General features: G+C 40.7%; 1 protein-coding gene across 3 annotated transcripts in view; it reads right to left on the bottom strand.

Annotated features, from left to right (window-relative positions):
• The window catches only part of LOC136879035 (carboxypeptidase E), a 216,768-nt gene that overhangs the window by 130,967 nt on the left and 66,376 nt on the right, over positions 1-19,425 (bottom strand). For all 3 annotated transcript variants that reach the window (XM_067152763.2, XM_068228931.1, XM_068228932.1), the window contains exon 2: positions 17,028-17,238. In XM_067152763.2, the coding sequence (XP_067008864.2) occupies positions 17,028-17,238 (211 nt within the window). The remainder of the gene's footprint in view (positions 1-17,027; positions 17,239-19,425) is intronic.

The following is a 19,425-nucleotide window of genomic DNA, read 5'->3' as shown; positions in this document are numbered from 1 at the left end:
CAAGAAGAACATGAAGTCAGGTAATTCATTCTCAAGGCTTGCGGGCTCAACTCAATAATAATAATTGTATCCGGAGGTACACCTCAACACCCCGCATTCACAATTAGCGCCTAAAGGAACTATCAAAAGTGAAACTAATAACACAACAAGTTGGAACTTTATTCAGAAGATGTCTCCACTGAAATATTAAATAATTTTGTTATTGTGCCGTTTCCTAAACTGACTGAATTTCTCCTTGTTTTAATATACATCAAGAAGTTTGGACATTTTTCCACAGAAGACACTATTAAAAAACTATGATCATGCACCCTGGTGCAAGGTGTAAGAACTTATAACTTAGAGAAGTTTTGTATTCCTAGGTTTTCCATAACTGATCTATGTTCATTTATTTTTGGGTTGGCAACCCTCCTTTTCTCTTTCCGCCAGTTTTGAATCTGACCAATCAAAAACTTCTGTAATTAATTTTCAACCTATCACATGCTTCTTGTTCGATTCTGAGTAAATTTGAGATTAACCAATTAAATTGAGAGGGTGTGGCTGGTTTAGTCTTGAATGATCTCGAACCTTGCCTGAAGGTTTATTAAACTGCGGCTTTTCACGTTTCTTGGCCAATTGATCACCGTCTTGAGAAGTGTGTGTGTGTGTGTGTGTGTGTGTGTGTGTGTGTGTGTGTGTGTGTGTGTGTGTGTGTGGTAAAGCAGGAGGCGTGCGGCCTCTTTCGTCGGCAGCTAGAACATCTATAAGGTAATGGCCACATGAATTATATCTTTCTTGTAGCTACCTCCGCAGCTTAACCCGAGGGGAAAGGCCCGAATCTTTAACTATGCAACCGACTTTTCTAAAATGTAAGTTTTTTTCAGCCTAATGTAAAACTTCATAAAGCTTTAACTGTAAATCGGGGATAGAAAGTGAGCTACTCCTCTCGAACTCCATCTTGGTTTGAGGGGACTACGGTTTGTAACTGTTTTTCTTCCTTATATAACCTTTATTCGTGTCACCTCAGTAGCTTGGGATTAGCCCCTATATCTCTCGGCCAAGAGCCCCGTTAGGATTTTACCCTTCATTATCTAGGAGTGCAAGTGTACTGTACGCTTCCATTCATTTTGTGTTTGGGCCAGTTATCTAACCTGTTCTTTTTCCATGAAGGCCTAGTAGGTTGAGTTATGGATACCCCTGTAAAAGTAATGTCAATTGCAAATTGTGCCTAGAAAGGCCAGAGAGTAAGAGTTGTGTGTAATGTTGCCTTAAGCGGGTGGTTAAAATTGGATGAATGTTGGAGAGCCTGTAAGCTCTTTTCAAAGTTTTGTAATTGTAAAGTGTGCCTCTGGGAGGCTAGATATTGTGATTTAGGGAGCAGGTGCTCTTGAATTAAGGGATTTCTGCCCTTAACTAAATAATACCTCTTCCATTTGTAAAATTGTAAAACTAGGGGCGTGAAGCCCAGAACTGTAAAAATCAGTTATCTTGGATTTTCCTAGTTTCCTAGTTTTGTTTCAAGATTGCTTTGTACCTGAGATATTGTCATGTTCACTCAGTGAAAAATATTGAAAAGAAATATAATTTTAAAGTTTTAACTCAACTTTGATATTGTAGATAGACCCATTCACCCCCGGCATCTTCTTTAACCTCTTTCTGCTCCACGGGTATCTCCGTGATAATAATAATAATAATAATAATAATAATAATAATAATAATAATAATAATAATAATGTTTGTGGCCTAAGTCCATAGACTGCTCTGATGCAGCTCTTCATGACACCCTGGCCGTGGTAATATTTTCATTTCTACGTAACTACTGCATCCTACGTCTACTCTGTCACCCCAGCTGTTCTTACCACCTAAACTGCGCCCATCTTAAAGCAAGCTACGCTCCATCATTAAGGGCAGTTTATGTCGTTCCACGTTCTTCATTGTGTTCTATGTTTTGGTCATAAAAGTTTGTCTCGCTATCACTTTATTGTTATCATCCTCATGATTTACATTGCTCGTAATATTCTCAGCTATAGGATTTACTGCTCATTCTGTATTATACCTGAAGATCACTCGTCCATTTCAATCTGTTATTGTCTCTACACCAAATGATCCTAAAATGTATACAAATGTTAACACAGGGTTTGCAGTTCTGAGTTTATGCAAGTACAGTTCGCACACATTATCTCATTCCGATGTTAGGGTCAATTGTTTTCTATTTGCTGTACGTTAACGATCGTTGGTCCGGTTGAGTTACTCGAGAATAAAATCTGGCACAACAGAATCAGCGCAAGCTTTGTGCACCTCGTCCGGCTCTGTGGCTAAATTATGACCTTGCTTCAAGAGGTCCTAGGCTCGATTCCAGGTGAGATCGGGGATTATAAAATTCATTGGTTGATTCCTCTGCCTTGGAGTTGGGTGTTTGTGCCATCTTCATCATTAAGATCCATCTTAGGTAGCGGCCCATACTCACGAACTGGCAAATCACCCATAGGGCGTCAATTCGAAAGAGCTGTACTGGACTGTATCGCGATTGACCTATTTGAGGCATTTGATAGGGTAGATCATGGGAGAGTACTGGCAAAAATGAGTGCAATTGAACTAGACAAAAGAGTGACTGAATGGGTGGCTATATTTCTAGAAAAGAGAGCTCAGAATTAGAGTAGGTGAAGCATTATCTGATCTTGTGACCATTAAGATTGTAATTCCTCAAGGTAGTGTTATTGGACTTATATATAATTGTATACAGAATTCTAGGTTAGGTAGTGTACACGTTGTGAATACGATTGTCTTAAATTGCATAACGCTTATCGTTACCCTAGAAACGGGACGGGGAAGTCACCAAACGTCTTTTTTTTTTTTTTTTACGTGAAGACTGGGTTAGGGAATTTTCACTGTAATGGTAGGCCCTCTTGCCTACCATCAGTCACAATCAAGTTGAATTTTCATTACAATGGCAGACTCCCCTTCTCCACCTGCCTTTTTACATCCTCAGAAAGACTGCCTTAGTGGTTTTCCCAATTGAAATGAACATAGGTCATTACAATGACGCCAATGGGAATGTCGCGATTAAAATCAATAAGAAATACTCGATCAAAAATGATAAACCACACACATTTTCTCACTTTTAACGAACAGTAGTAGCCTGCCGATCTAACACTCCAAAGTTCCAGAGCTGGAATGACCAGGTCGCAGACAGCCGTGAACACACTTATTTTCAGGGGGAGGGGGGGAGACGAAGAACAGAGAATCCCAGGGCAAAAACTATGCCCTTTTACTCATCTGTTTCCTAGGAGTACCTGATGAGTTGGAAAATCTCATTTCACGACAATAGCGGAGGGAAATCTATCCGACTTGGAGGCAAATTTTTCCTCCAAGCCAGAGGAGAAATCTCCTCTTGGCTAATTTGGAATGGAATCAATGTAGAATTTAATAAAAGTGAATAGGAAGAAGCTTTTCCTAAGAAACTGCTTATTTCAGGGTTGAATTGTGAATTATTCAGTGAAATGTGGTGCTATAATTTGGAATAGGCCGAAATTGTAATTCTAGACCAGGTCATAAGTGAACCTTTGCCATTATTCCGTTTGATTGTGCACACTGATCAGTTCAGTCAGCGCGTCAGACTAGGGATAGAATAGCTGGAATACTGTGATGAACCAGTGTGTTACGTACCAACAGTATCAGAAAATGTACGAACCAGATGAATGGTATGCTAGAGAAGAAAGTTATGTAACTCCCCTGCTATTTCCCGTCAATATTCAGTCAGGCTGTTATACTCGGTTCGCAGCAGTATTCCCATCTATCGGAGATGAGTGGCAGCATAAGAGACAAAGAACATCTCTCTACAAACAGTGGGAAATGGGATGTTATTGTTGATCAATTTTATGAGCTTTCGATATTATAGGCCTTCACATTTAGTTTTCTTCAGACTATGAACTACCACTCTTATCATACTCGGTACGATAAAACCGAATAAAACAAATGATCGGAAATTGTATTTTCTGTTAATTCTGTTATGTAGTACTTTTCAATAGGACCAATAACACAGATATTTAAAATTACATTTTAGGTGACGTCCCCTAAATTACCATTTCATACATGGTAAATAAACGTGTTTATAGCTTAGACTGAAGATTAGACTCTATATACAGATTTTCATTCAATTCTGTTAACCCATTTTCTCGTGGCTCGACGTTATGGACATAGCAACAAAAATACAAATTCAGGAATATCTGTTATCATAGCCGGTACGGTAAAAAAGTATAAGGCATAGATGATCGGAAATTTAATTCTAGATAACTTTAGTTATGCAGTATTTATCGATAGCACCACTAATAACACAAATATTTGAGAATTAAATTTTAGGCTTTCCTCTAAACTACCATTTCACTTGGCGTGAGTAAAATGATTTATAGCTTAGATTGTAGAGGCTCATTTCCCGACTTTATATACCGATGCGTGTACAGACAGACCTTTTTTTTTCTATTTGCTTTACGTCGCACCGACACAGATAGGTCTTATGGCGACGATGGGATGGGAAATGCCTAGGAAGTGGAAGGATGCGGCCGTGGCCTTAATTAAGGTACAGCCCCGGCATTTGCCTGGTGTGAAAATGGGAAACCACGGAAAACCATCTTCAGGGCTGCGGACAGTGGGGCTCGAACCCACGATCTCCCGATTACTGGATACTGGCCGCACTTAAGCGACTGCAGCTATCGAGCTCGACAGACAGACAGACATTATGGGAAATTAAAAAGTGCATTTCTTCGCTACTGATAACACAACCGATACAGAAATACCATTCTTTTTAAATTCTAAGCAATGTACAGACAACTCATGAGAAAAGCACTGGGAATCAGAGATAAGGCTATTTGCGGATTATGTTATCTGTATATTAAAATAAATTATGAAAACTAAAGTCAGTCAGTCCGGCCATTCTATCCTGTCGATTTCCTTCATTTTTTAACTGCATAACTAAAGTTATCTAGAATTACATTTCCGATCATCTATGTCTTATACTTTTTTACCGTACCGGCTATGATAATAGAGATATTGCTGAATTTGTACTTTTTTGAACAGATTTGTCATCAGGTACTATAAATCACTTAACTTCCGCCTTCCTTAAATTATTCGATTTTTCAATTTTTTCTCATTGAAGCAATCATATCTTTCGTTATAAATGAGGTACGCAGTTCGTTTTGGTCTAAAACACTCAGTGGATCAAGCGCTTTCGTTTGAGATATTAACTACTTAAATTGGTACATTCTGAGAAAAGTTATGAGCACAGTTGTCTCCATGACGAAGATCTTTGAAGGACTTTAACAGTTCGGCGCGTAGTGTTGTTCCAAGGAACGTTTAATTCAATTTATTTGTGTGATGTATTTTCAAGTATTTTGTTAACATAATATTACATTCTATTACCACAGCAGATCATGTGCTTTATTTCGTTAACTCGAATCTTTGCAAATACAGTACATCCGTGAGGATAGTAACGAACAACACCATACTTTGTACATTGCGGGCGGAGCCAGCGGGAAACTGCTAGTTGTGTATAGAACAATAAGTTACAAGATTCTGAGCAACTGCAAAAAGACCTCGACAATGTCGTGAGATGGACAGCAGTCAATGGTATGATAAACGGAGTTAAAAGTCAGATTGCAGGTTGTTTCACTAATACGAGAAGACTCAGTTTTAATTACCTACCTTTTTGATGGTGTGAAAGTTCCTTATATGCATTACTGTAAGCACCTACATGTTAATATAAGAAAAAATCTTCAGTGGCGTAATCACATGAACGGGTTTGTAAGATCTCTGCGCATGGTTTTTGTAGTAAGGATGTAAAGGAGAGGGCTGATAAGTCTCTGGTCAGACCCCAACTACAGTACAGTTCCAGTGTATGGGCTTAATTGATTCGAGAAGTGGATAAAATCCAAAGCAAAGCGGCTCGATTCCTTTTGGGCGATTTCCAACAAAAGATTAGCGTTACGAAAATGTTTGAAACTTTGGGCTGGCAAGACTTCGGAGAAAGGAGACGAGCTTCTGGACTAAATGGTATGTTCCGAGCTGTCAGTGGAGAGATGGCGTGGAATGGCATTAGTAGACGAATAAGTCTGAGTGGTTTTTGAAAGTAAGAAAAGATCACAACATGAAGGTGAAGTTGGAATTCAAGAGGACAAATTGGGACAAATGTTCGTTTATAGAAAGAGGAGTTAGGGATTGGAATAATAATAATAATAATAATAATAATAATAATAATAATAATAATAATAATAATAATAATAATAATAATAATAATAGCTTTACATCCCACTAACTACATTTACAGTTTTTGGAGACGCCAAGGTGCCGGAATTTAGTCCCGCAGGGATTTTACGTGCCAGTAAATCTACCGAAGCAAGGCTGACATAGTTGAGCACGTTCAAATATCAGCCGACCGAGCCAGGAGCGAATCTGTCAAGTTGGGGTCAGAAGGCCAGCGCCTCAATAGTCTGAGCGACTCAACCCTGCTTGAAATAATTTACCAATAAATTTTCAAATTCTTTGCAATTATTTAAGAAAAGACTAGGTAAACAACAGATAGGGAATCTGCCACCTGGGAGGCTGCCCTAAATGCAGATCAGTGTCGACTGAGCTGCGCCAGACTTGTACGGAAGCCATAAGCCATCATCATCATCATCATCATCATTATCATTATCATATCTGTAAAAATAAAATATTTCTGTTAAATTTGGCCGAGATTATCGGGTTTCTGAAGGGCGGACAGAAGTTCATTCGACGCTATATCTGTCTGTAAAAGATCTCTGGTGACATTTGATATTTACCTGACAAAATTCATTCAAACTTAGCCATAGGTGCCCAAGAGAGATTCAGCTTACTCTGCCATATGGTATGCGTGGAGTAAAACTGACTGTCCGAAGTATCCGCAATAGTCCAGGGGTGCATCAGCGCAGCCGGGATTCAATGAGACGACAGGATAATGCTAACGGGGGGCATTTTTTACATTCCATTCCACGTAAGAATAGTTTCCTGTGGTATGCAGGTAAGTTCTGTTCCTCATCATTAATGTACATCGTAAAGCTGTAGACAATGAGTTATAACAAGGAAATAAAACGTTTCCACACTGATGTACATATAACATATCTTATCAATCAATCACCACTGATCTGCATTTGTAGGAATGAGGTGGGTAGGGTTGAGGCTCTGGTCATGGGGGATTCTATCGTTAGACATGTCGGGAAAGTGTGTGAACGAAAGGATACCAGGGTAGACTCTTATCCAGGAATTAGGTTAAGGCAGATGTTGACGGAAGTAGAAGAGAAGGAGGGAAAGGAGAAGGTGGTAGTGTTTCACGTTGGTACTAACAATGTAAGACAAGCAGGTATAAGCAGCAACATAGTTGGGGATGTGTGGGATCTGGTAAATGCAGCACGGATCTTCTTCTACATGTTAGGAGTGTGTGCCGAAAGTAGGTGCCTGCGTGTATGAGAGTTACTCTCGAGTCGTAAAATTGATTTGAATGCACTTTTCACCGCTGTGTCATAGAGCAAGGTTTAACAGTTTGTCCCACATTGAGGAGTCTCCCTGTGCGTGGGGGCGGTAGAATAACACCCACGGTATCCCCTGCCTGTCGTAAGAGGCAACTAAAGAGGGCCCCAGGGGATCTCAACTTGGATGCGTGGATTTGCGACGACGGAGCCCTTAGCCAGGTCCTGGCGTTCCTTCCAATTGTGCCAGGCTCCTCACTTTCATCTCTTCTATGCGACCTCCCTTGGTCAACTCTTGTTCTTTTCCGACCCCGACGGTGTTAAAACACTCGAGGCATAAGGAGTCAAATATTCACACCTTTCGTGGCCCTTGTCTTTGTTTGGCCGATACCTTCATTTTTCGAAGTGTCGGATCGCTTCCATATTTTCTCTCTGATTGTGGAAATGTAAGCAGCCTGGCCTATGCTGACGATCTGGTCTTTATGGCAGATTGTGCCGAAACCCTGCAGCCTAATATGTTGAAATTTGAAAACGGGTGCAATGAGTATGGTATGAAAATTAGCCTTTCGAACACTAAATTGATGTCGGTAGGTAAGAAATTCAGCAGAATTGAATGTCACATAGGGGATACAAAGCTGGAACAGGTCGATAATTTCAAGTATTTAGGATGTGTGTTCTCCCAGGATGGTAATATAGTAACCGAGATTGAATTAAGGTGCAGTAAAGCTAATGCAGTTGCGTTCAACAATATTCTGTAAGAAGGAAGTCAGCTCCCAGACGAAACTATCTCTACATCGGTCTGTTTTCAGACTTTGCTTTACTGGAGCGAAAGCTGGGTTGACTCAGGATATCTTATTCATAAGCTAGAAGTAACAGACATGAAAGTCGCGAGAATGATTCCTCGTACAAACAGGTGGGAACAATGGCAGGAGAGTACTCGGAATGAGGATATAAAGGCTAAGTTAGGAATGAACTCGATGGATGAAGCTGTACGCATAAACCGGCTTCTGTAGTAGGTTCAAGTGAGGGAAATGGAGGAAGATAGGTTACTTAGGAGAATAATGGACTCTTATGGAGGGTAAGAGAAGTAGAGGGAGACCAAGACTACAATGGTTAGACTCAGTTTCTAACGATTTAAAGATAAGAGGTATAGAACTAAATGAGGCCACAGCACTAGTTGCAAATAGAGGATCGTGGCGACGTTTAGTAAATTCACAGAGGCTTGCAGAGTGATCGCTGAAAGACATAACGGTCTATAATGATAATGTTATGTATGTATGTATGTATGTATGTATCTATCATTATATAGAGGATAGTTGCCTGGTTGTACGTCCTCTTAAAACAATAATCACCAGCACATTGGGGTGAAGTACGAGCGTGTTCCAGTCTGTGAAGGTCAGGAGTACGTGGAGAGATGTCACTATGTTCCACACCACGTGAACAGACTTATCGATCACACGGCATATCAAAAACTCTCCCGAACACGCCGTGTAAGAGCACAAAAGCTGTTTTACTGATAACGCTGTCAGCAGCGTTGCCAGGATTATTCTGCACTAATCCCACCTAGTTGCCATGTTCGTTAATGAGTCAATTCTCTATGGCCTGACACCCTGGTTAGCCGGTTCGAGTCCCGTTCGTGGAAAAAGTCTCACCATCACAGTGTTGACCGGGAGGGTTGGAGACGTGGTGGTATTAAATTTCCAACCACTGGAATGCGTGCCAAAAACCTGGGTTCGATTCCAAACCTCTCCATAGTGCTCATATGGTGATTGGTCCGTCAGATGGGAACGTTAAGCCTCGACCAGACCCCTTGGTTCTATTCTAACCTCATCGTGATCATCTCACACGAAGACTAGGAAATCGCCTATGGGCACCAGGCAAGCCCAACATGTCCTCGGACGCTCGCAGCGCGAAATAATAATAATAAGAAGAAGAAGAATTTAAATATTACACAAAATTTCTAAGGAGACGTTCCTTCAATCGTTAAGCGAGGTTCAAGCCACCACTTAATTAAGGTACTTTCAAGCCAAACCACGATTCATTAGTTTTCCAAAGAAATTATAACATGGTAGACCGTTCACTATCATAAGTGAACAGCAAGTCAATAACGATTTATTTATTTATTTATTTATTTATTTATTTATTTATTTATTTATTTATTTATTTATTTATTTATTTATTTATTTATTTATTTATTTATTTATTTATTTATAATTTGCTTTACATCTCACCGACACAGATACGTCTTATGGTGACGATGGGACAGGGAAGTGCTAGGAGTGGGAAGGAAGCGGCCGTGGCCTTAAGGTACAGCCAGCATTTGTCTGGTGTGAAAACGGGAAACCACGGAAAACCATCTTCAGGGCTGCCGACAGTGGGGTTCGAACCCACTATATCCAGAATGCAACCTCACAGCTACGCGCCCCAAACTCGCCCGGTCCATAACAAAGTAATGAATGATAAAACAGTTTTCCTTCTCCATGTACACTGTATTTTTCTCAAAATATTGGTAGGTTATGGTATCTGATCAACAATCTTTAAAATTCAATGAAAGAACTGAGGGATATTAAAGAGTAACAACCATCCAGAAAGCAGGATTGAAGCTTGTCCCTTGTCCTTTTTCACGATTTAAAACTAAATAAATAAATAAATAAATAAATAAATAAATAAATAAATCATATGGTCTCTGTTACCTTAAAAAGGCGATCTGGCTCCCTGCAGGTCATTTCGACGTTTCCTTGTCGGCCTCCGAGTCGCAGACGTGCCGACTCTCCCTATTTAAGCCTGAGACTCTCGACTTTTTGTCCTTCCTCTCCCCCCCCCCCCCCCCCCCCGCTCTCCTGATCGCAGAGTCTTATCTTCCGATTTCCAGAGTAGATTTAGTATTGCCGTGTTTGAAAATACCATGTTTTTACTTGTCCTTTAAGTACCTTGAGAGAATCGATGTTCAGCACACACTGACAGGGCAGATACAACCAGCTGGTGGTGATCTTAGGCATGACAGAATATCTCATGTAATACTTTTTATTTTACGATTTCCACATAGCAATTAGGATTCTCTCAGAGGACAGGAAGGAAAGTAGGCCTCCCTCAAACAATGTACAGGATACAGTTGGTATAAAAGAGGGATGGGAAGGAAAGGGGGAAATTGTAGAAGACAGGTGGTCTAATGTTTCAAGGGGAAGGGGATTGCAGTCTAAGGGCTCTATTCAGGATCAGAATTCAGGACAGGTGTCTGTAAGAAATCGGTACGGGTCACTGCAGGTAGAACAACCGAGGGACGATGAGGAACAGGGAACTGTTGATGAGAAGTGTGGAAGTATGAGAGAAGGAAAGGTAGGAAAGGGAAATGTGAAGTAGTGGATAGGAAAAGACAGGTAGAACAGTGTCATGGGATGGAGAAAAGGGAGGAGGAAGTAGCTTCTGCATCTGTCAGGAAAGATAGGGCTGACCAGGAGGGGAGTGGATCAAATGAGGTGGGTAGGGTTGCGGCTCTGGTCATGGGGTATTCTATCGTTAGACATGTCGGGAAAGTGTGTGGAGGAAAGGGTACCAGGGTAGAGTGTTATCCAGGAATTAGGTTAAGGCAGATGTTGAGGAAAGTTGAAGATGAGGAGGGAAAGGAGAAGGCTGTAGTGCTTCACGTCGGTACTAACAACGTAAGACAAGCAGGTATGAGTACCAACATAGTTGAGGATATGTGGGACCTGGTAAATGCAGCACGGGTGAAGTTTAAGGAAGAGGGGATTGTTATCAGTGGAATACTGTGTAGGAAGGATACTGACTGGAAGGTGATTGGGGATTTAAATGAGACTATGGAGTGAATATGTGGGAAACGGAGTGAGATTTCTAGATCCTAATGGGTGGGTAGGAGATAGGGATCTGCGCTCAGATGGCTTTCACTTCCACAGTGGTACGTATAAGTTAGGAAATTTGTTTGGAAAAGCAATAGGGAGGTACATTCAGGTAAACGGGTTGGTCTAGGGCAGGGTCAGCCAACTGCGTGTACGTGTGATGTCAGGTAACACGTCACACACTCTGCTCAGGCAGCGAAACGAGCGAGTCTGTCTCTTCGTGTCACTCTACGACAGCCCCCCCACCTTCTGCGCTCTTACGTCACATGGGCTCTCCGACGTCTCACGGTCTCTTACATCACACGCCAGCCAGTTGGCCGACCCTGGTCTAGGGAGCAGTGATAAGGGTACAGAGATCTGGAAGTCAAGTAGGGATGACATAAAAATATTAGTGTTGAACTGTAGAAGTATTGTAAAGAAAGGAATAGAATTAAGTAGATATATACTTACCAGATATTGTAATAGGAGTTAAATCATGGCTGATAAAATTATATAATGGATGCAGAAATTTTCTCACAGAACTGGAGGGTGTATCGTAGAGATAGGATAGGAATGGTAGGGGCAGTATTCATTCTGGTGAAAGAAGAATTTGTAAGCTACGAAGAAGTTAGGCAACTTGATGTCTTTGGAGTGTACAGACCAGGAAAGGGTAGCGCAGACGCTGATTCAGAATTATTTGATAAGATAATCAGCTATGTGGGAAACGATAAGGAAAGGAACGTGATTGTAGCGGGTGATCTCAATTTACCAAATGTCAGTTGGGAAGGTAATGCGAACGACAGGAAACTTGACCAAAAAACGGCAAATAATTTAATATGGGAAAGGCAGCTGATTCAGAAAGGGATGGAACCAACTAAAGGGAAGAATATTCTGGATGTGGTGCTGGTAAAACCAGATGAGCTCTATAGAGAAGCCGAAGTAATAGATGGTATTAGTGGTCACGAAGCGGTTTTTGTGGTAGTTAAAAATAAATGTGAAAGAAAGGAAGATATTAAAATCGGGACTATTAGGTAGTACCATATGGCTGATAAAACAGGCATGAGGGAGTTTTCAATAAGTAACTATGATCGGTGGAAAACGGTAAATAAAAATGTAAACAGACTCTGGAGTGCGTTTAAAGCAATTATTGAGGAATGTGAAAACAGGTTTGTACCTTTAAATGTGGTAAGGAATGGTAATGATCCACTATATTATAACAGAGAAGTGAAGAGACTAAGGAGGTAGTGCAGGTTGGAAAGAGTTAGAAATGGCTGTGGAAGTAAGGAAAAATTTAAAGAACTTACTAAGGAATTGAACGTAGCAAAGAATTCAGCTAAGGATAACATAATAGCAAGCATAATTGGCGGCCGTACAAATTTTAGTGAAAAATGGAAGATTATGTATAGGTACTTTAAGGCAGAAACAGGTTCCAAGAAAGATATTCCAGGAATCATTAATGAACAAGGGGAGTGTGTATGCGAGGATCTTCAAAAGGGAGAAGTATTCAGTTAGCAGTATGTAAAGATTGTTGGTTACAAGGATAATGTCCAGATAGAGGTGACTAATACTAAAGAAGTATTAAAATTTACCTCTGCTAACAATGACATTTATAGTAAGATACAAAAGTTGAAAACTAGAAGAGCAGCTGAAATTGATAAGGTTTCGGGGGATATACTAAAGACAATGGGTTGGGATATAGTACCATATATGAAGTACTTATTCGATTATTGTTTGCATGAAGGGACTAAACCAAATTAATGGAGAGTTGCTATAGTAGCCCCTGTGTATAAAGGAAAGGGTGAGACAAAGCTGAAAATTACAGGCCAGTCAGTTTGAGATGCATTGCATGTAAGCTTTGGGAAAGCATTCTTTCTGATTATATTAGACATGTTTGCGAAATTAATAACTGGTTTGATAGAAGGCAGTTTGGGTTTAGGAAAGGTTATTCCACTGAAGCTCAACTTGTAGGATTCCAGCAAGGTATAACAGATATCCTGGATTCAGGAGGTCAATTGGATTGTATCGCGATTGACCTGTCTAAGGCATTTGATAGGGTAGATCTCAGAAGACTACTGGCAAAAATTAGTGCAATTGGACTTGACAAAAGAGTGACTGAATGGGTGGCTCTGTTTCTAGAAAATAGAACTCAGAGCATTAGAGTAGGCGAAGCTTTATCTGTCCCTTTAATAATTAAGAGGGGAATTCCTCAAGGCAGTATTATTGGACCTTTATGTTTTCTTATATATATATATCAATGATATGTGTAAATAAGTGGAATCAGAGATGGGGCTTTTTGCAGATGATGTTATTCTGTACAGAATAATAAATAAGTTACAAGATTGTGAGCAACTGCAAAAAGACCTTTATAATGTTGTGAGATGGACAGTAGGCAATGGTATGATGATAAACGGGGTTAAAAGTCAAGTTGTGAGTTTCACAAATAGGAAATCATCTCCCAGTTTTAATTACTGCGTTGATGGGGTGAAGGTTCCCGTTGGGGATCATTGTAAGTACATAGGTCTTGACATAAGGAAATATCTTCATTGGGGTAATCACATAAACATGATTGTAAATACAGGGTACAGATCTCTGCTCATGGTTAAGAGGATGTTTAGGGGTTGTAGAAAGGATGTAAATGAGAGGGCATATAAGTCTATGGTAAGACCCCAACTAGAGTGTATGGGACCTTCACCAGGATTACTTTATTCAAGAACTGGAAAAAATCCAAAGAAAAAGCAGCTCGATTTGTTCTGGGCGATTTCCAACAAAAGAGTAGTTACAAAAATGTTGCAAAGTTTGGGCTGGGAAGACTTGGGAGAAAGGAGACGAGCTGCTCGACTAAGTGGTATGTTCCGAGCTGTCAGTGGAGAGATGGCGTGGGAGGACATCAGTAGACGAATAAGTTTAAGTGGTGTCTTTAAAAGTAGGAAAGATCACAATATGAAGATAAAATTGGAATTCAAGAGGACAAATTGGGGCAAATATTCGTTTATAGGGAAGGTAGTTAGGGTTTCGAATAACTTACCAAGGGAGATGCAAAGAAATTGGAAATTTATTGAACAATCATTCAAGAAAAGGCTAGGAATTCAACAGATAGGGAATCTGCCACCTGGGCGACTGCCCTGAATGCAGATCAGTAGTGATTGATTCCGTCCGTGAGAATATTTTTAGCATATTAAGGTTAAAATCCCCGACCTGGCCGGGAATCGAACCCGGGACCCTCTGAACCGAAGGACAGTACGCTGACCGTTCAGCCAACGAGTCGGACGCCCAAGTGACATTCTGTTTACGGTGTCATCTAGTACGCGAATTAAATTAAGGGGACATTTAGAATGCGGAATCTTTTTTTAAAAAATCCCAATTCTCGGTGGGATCGCGGGTGGGATTTTTGTGGCACGTGTGAACTTTGTGCACTCTTACGGCTCCTATAGCGGTTCAACGTCGCACAAACACATCGGAAGGTTTCGGTGACCGTTGGTTGGGAAATGACTAGGATTGGTGGTCTTAAGGTGTAGTCTGTGTGAAAAACTGGAAACCACGTAAAACCATCTTCAAGGCTGCCGACGGTGGTATTCGAGCCCACCATCTCCCGAATGTAAGCTCACAGCTACGCGAACGGTCCCATGTAGATGGACGTATCTAACTCTTATGTGTTTCTATAGTGATTGGTAGTGTGTTGTGGTCATAAGCATCTAGTCTCCGAGCTAGAGGAGTTAACCAAACGCCGGCTGGGAACGAATCCGGGACCAAATGAACTTAACTCCACTGCGCCAACCATTCACCTACGGAGCTGGACCCCCTAACACTACAGAACAGGGAGAAGAGAATATCGTTCATTTTTGGCAGGTCGATACACTAGTGCTGCTCCTGTTCAACCTGAGACCCACCCGGCACAGAGATTGTCTCATGTCACACACGCACTGGACCTACACCAGCTACCGCCTGTGCGCCGCAGTATTGACGTACGGTAGAGCGCCAACATCCTTGCAGAAACACCACTGTTCACAGCATGTAACAAATAGTTGCACATTAGTAGGCTAAGTACCGAGTGAGCTGACCGCATGGTTCCGGCCACATGCCTGAGCTTGTATAGATTTAGCTCCATGTTATGCATATAAGGTCAATAAAATTTTCGACGAAATTTATGAAAATCTGAATAACAATATTGGAACTCTTCTTGACAAAAAACTACTTTACGAAATATCATGATTGTAGTCTACATTATACCTACATGCTGTGGGTAGTAGCTGTAAAAATAGTATTCATATTACACGAATAGTTTCCTTCCGGCAACACTACAAGGAATAAAATGTCAAAAACTTGACCATGAAGTAGGTTATAACTAGTAACTACTACGTTCATAATCTAAAATGTTCATTCATTGCACATAATTTTTGTCCACCTGGAATAAGTATTTATGTCCAAATTATGATGGCAAATATAGCGATTTTTTACCACTTAATTGTCCGACTCGTTGGCTGAATGGTCAGCGTACTGGCCTTCCGTTCAGAGGGTCCCGGGTTCGATTCCCGGCCGGGTCGGGGATTTTAACCTTAATTGGTTAATTCTTATGGCCCGGGGGCTGGGTGTTTGTGCTGTCCCCAACATCCCTGCAACTCATACACCACACATAACACTATCCTCCACCACAATAACACGCAGTTACCTACACACGGCAGATGCCGCCCACCCTTATCGGAGGATCTGCCTTAGAAGGGCTGCTCCCGGCTAGAAATAGCCACACGAAATTATTATATACCACTTAATTGATCTTCACAGCCATGTGCCCTTTAGCCAAAAAGTACCAAATAATCCTGTTTTCTTATATTTCTCATATTTTCAACTACAAATGATTTCACAGAAATACTTTGTATTCTATCTAAATATAACAAAATTGATAAAACGATTTTTCAATCGTAATTTTACACCCTGACCGATTTTCCTTTCTCCTGAAAAATTTTGTTTTGGGATTTGGTACCTTTTAGAGATAAGATACTCACGCCTACATAGGTACTTGGTAGACCAAGACCACAGACGGGGGATTCCAATGTTAGGCTGCAGTTGTGTTTCTTTAAACGGGCTTAGTATAATTTGTTATGGTCTTTTGAATCTGCTATGATCATAGAGCATACTCACAAACACATGATAATCAGGTATGGTTGAACACATTACGGACCTGGTGTGGTACTCACATAGCTAGAGATGATAAAGTACATTGAACAGAGACCCCTACAAGGATATTTCCTGCAATTGGTCGAACATCTAGACGACATTGACCTTACTCAGGGATACTTTCAGCAAAACTGCGCGACTTCCCACACATCAACGGAGTGTCTCGCCCTGATCAATAGTTTCTTTGAAGATAATATTCTCTGAGAACTTGTGGCCACCAAGATCACCGGACTTAACACTAAAATTATATCCTCTCGAGTCATCTCAAGAATAAAGTGTATCGAAGTCGACCACAAACAATTTAAGATTTGGATATCAACGAATATCAAGAATAAGTATCGAAATCGACCACGAATAATTGAAGATTTGAATATCAATGGCATATACCAGCAAATATTGCAGCGTACTGCTAGAAGCATGGAAGGACGGGTACTGGTGTGTTTACAGGAATATGGAGGTCATTTCCAACATCTGCTGTGATAATTGAATCTCCCACACTTTCATCACGTTTAGAAAGCAAGCTCATCTTCCTCTCTGCTATCAGACGGAAAATCACCCTGGTACTCACACAGTTGGTGGTGCCCTGGCATAGTGGAGAACTCGATGACGTACAATGGAACACCTCGAACACTCTTCTGACTCAGAGTGTAGACACGAGTGATGTTCGGGCACTTGTGATGTACCATCCTCAAGACGTCTGCGAGCTCCTCGTTGTTGTGGTGCTTGAATTGGAAGGTGGGAGAGGATGCCGTACTCTCCAACTCTATCGGCGTACACAGCTGAAATATAAAGAGGGAACACTTCTGTCACTCAATACTGCATATCCTACAGTTCGTCTACCAAATTACTTCAATGCCCACATGACCTAGTGCATATCACAAGGATATTAACCTTCAACTGGTATCTCTTACGTCTGTGAGATGGCTGCTAAACTTTCCTACGGCCATTTCCTCTCCTTCCAGGGTTTTAATCGATTTCTGTTTATTTACATGAAAGAAATAGTAGCGCACCATGCAATAAGGAAAACTGTGCACTCTAACCGATATGAATATGTCACAAGAAGTTAATGTTCGTCGAGATTTTTATAGAATTGTTTTCCCTCGCCGATTCTAGGTTCTTTATACATTGACGATCAATTGAAGCAGACAGAGCTGCGTTTTGGTGACCTGGCACTATGGCACGCGGAGATCGTTTACGTAGAATCAAGGTATTATCGTCGATGGGAACGATACAGGAACCTGTTGTCCGAACACATCTACCCATTTGTCCACCTCCAGTACCCTAAACGGAGGAGGTGGGGAGCGCAATCAGTCACCAGGTGGCTGATTCCCTATCTGTTGTTTACCCAGGTCTTTTGTTCAATAATTGCTATGAATTTGGAAATTTAACTTCTTCCTTGATAAATATTATTCCAAGCCCTACATCCTCTTTGTATACACTAATATTTACCCCCAATTTGTCCTGTCCTCTTGAGTTCCAATTGTCTTCATATTGTGATCTTTCCCACTTTTAAAAGCGACTTACTATTCGTGTACTATGTAATTCCACGCCATCTCTCCACTTACACCTCGGAACATACCACTTAGTCAAGCAACTCGTCTCCTTATTCGCCAAGTCTTCCCAGCCCGAACTTTGCAACATTTTCGTAACGCTACTCTTATCGGAAATCACCCAGAACAAATCGAGCTGCTTTTCTTTGGATTTCTTCCAGTTCTCGAATCAAGTAATCCTGATGAGGGTTCAAAACACTGGAACCATACTCTAGTTGGGGTCTTACCAGAGACTTATATGCCCTCTCCTTTACATCCTAACTACAACCGTTGAATACACTGAACTACATCTGCAACGAGACAATGTAACGGCTCGTCGATCCCGATTGTGGCCGATTAGTTCGATGAACACTAAGAACATGAGGATACTTGCCTCAAGCTCACCCGACCTCAATCCTACTGAGCTCATGTACGGTCGAGAGAGATAATTTGGGATGTCAGGTCGTGTAATGCTTATACATGCTGACTCGTTTCGAACCTCCAACCAGGATCGTCTGCAGAGCAATAACAAAGATTGTGGTGGCAACTGTCACTCCATAGTAACCAGACTCTGGATAGAGAGATCCTGTTAGAAATGTAGGGTCACCAGATTCAAGGAGAAAGATGTTGAAGAGTGAACTATGGAGGATAGCCATGATCAACTCTGCATTATAACCGTCCTCTTTGTTAAAATTATTACGATCTGTTAAGCAATTATTTCTATCGCCTCACGAATGATTCTAGGTATAAAATGTTCCTCGTTACAAATGACAGATGTTGCATCAAAAATGATAAATCTGGAATTTTGAAAGAGAAACATTTTATACCTAGAGTCATTCGTGATAGAAATAGCTAAACAGTTGAATAATTTTAACAAAAAGCACGGCTATAACTATATGTCTAACAGGGTCTCTATCTTGAGTCTGATTACTATGGACTGACAGTCGCCACTAAAATATTTGTTATTGCTCTTAAGACTAATTCTGGTTGGAGGTTCGAAACGCGTAAGCATGTTGTAAATAATATTTGTCTATTTCTGCATTCTGAACACCGTTAGGGCGAATGATAAGTCTAAGATAGTAAAATAGTAATAATAGCAATTCGTATGAATTCATTGTAAATCGTTGTGTAATAATAATAATAATAATAATAATAATAATAATAATAATAATAATAATAATAATAATAATACCCAATGGAGATGAAAAGGAGGCATTAAAGGAGAGGGTGAGAAGGATGGAGATGGCATTCAGACTATGTCATGATACCTCTAAGTCCCTCTCAATTCAGGCCAAGTTAAAACATTACTGCACAGTGGTTAGAACAGAGTGCCTTTATGCAGCAGGAACCTTGACGAGGATGGCTGACCCAGTCCTTGAAAAAAAGAGAAAGAAGATTCTTACGAAAAATCTTAGGCCCAAGAAAGTCGACGAGTGA

The sequence above is a fragment of the Anabrus simplex genome, chromosome 8 (genome assembly GCF_040414725.1).
Source record: "Anabrus simplex isolate iqAnaSimp1 chromosome 8, ASM4041472v1, whole genome shotgun sequence".
Taxonomy (NCBI): Eukaryota; Metazoa; Arthropoda; class Insecta; order Orthoptera; family Tettigoniidae; genus Anabrus; species Anabrus simplex.
This window is presented reverse-complemented; position numbering and strand designations above follow the sequence as displayed.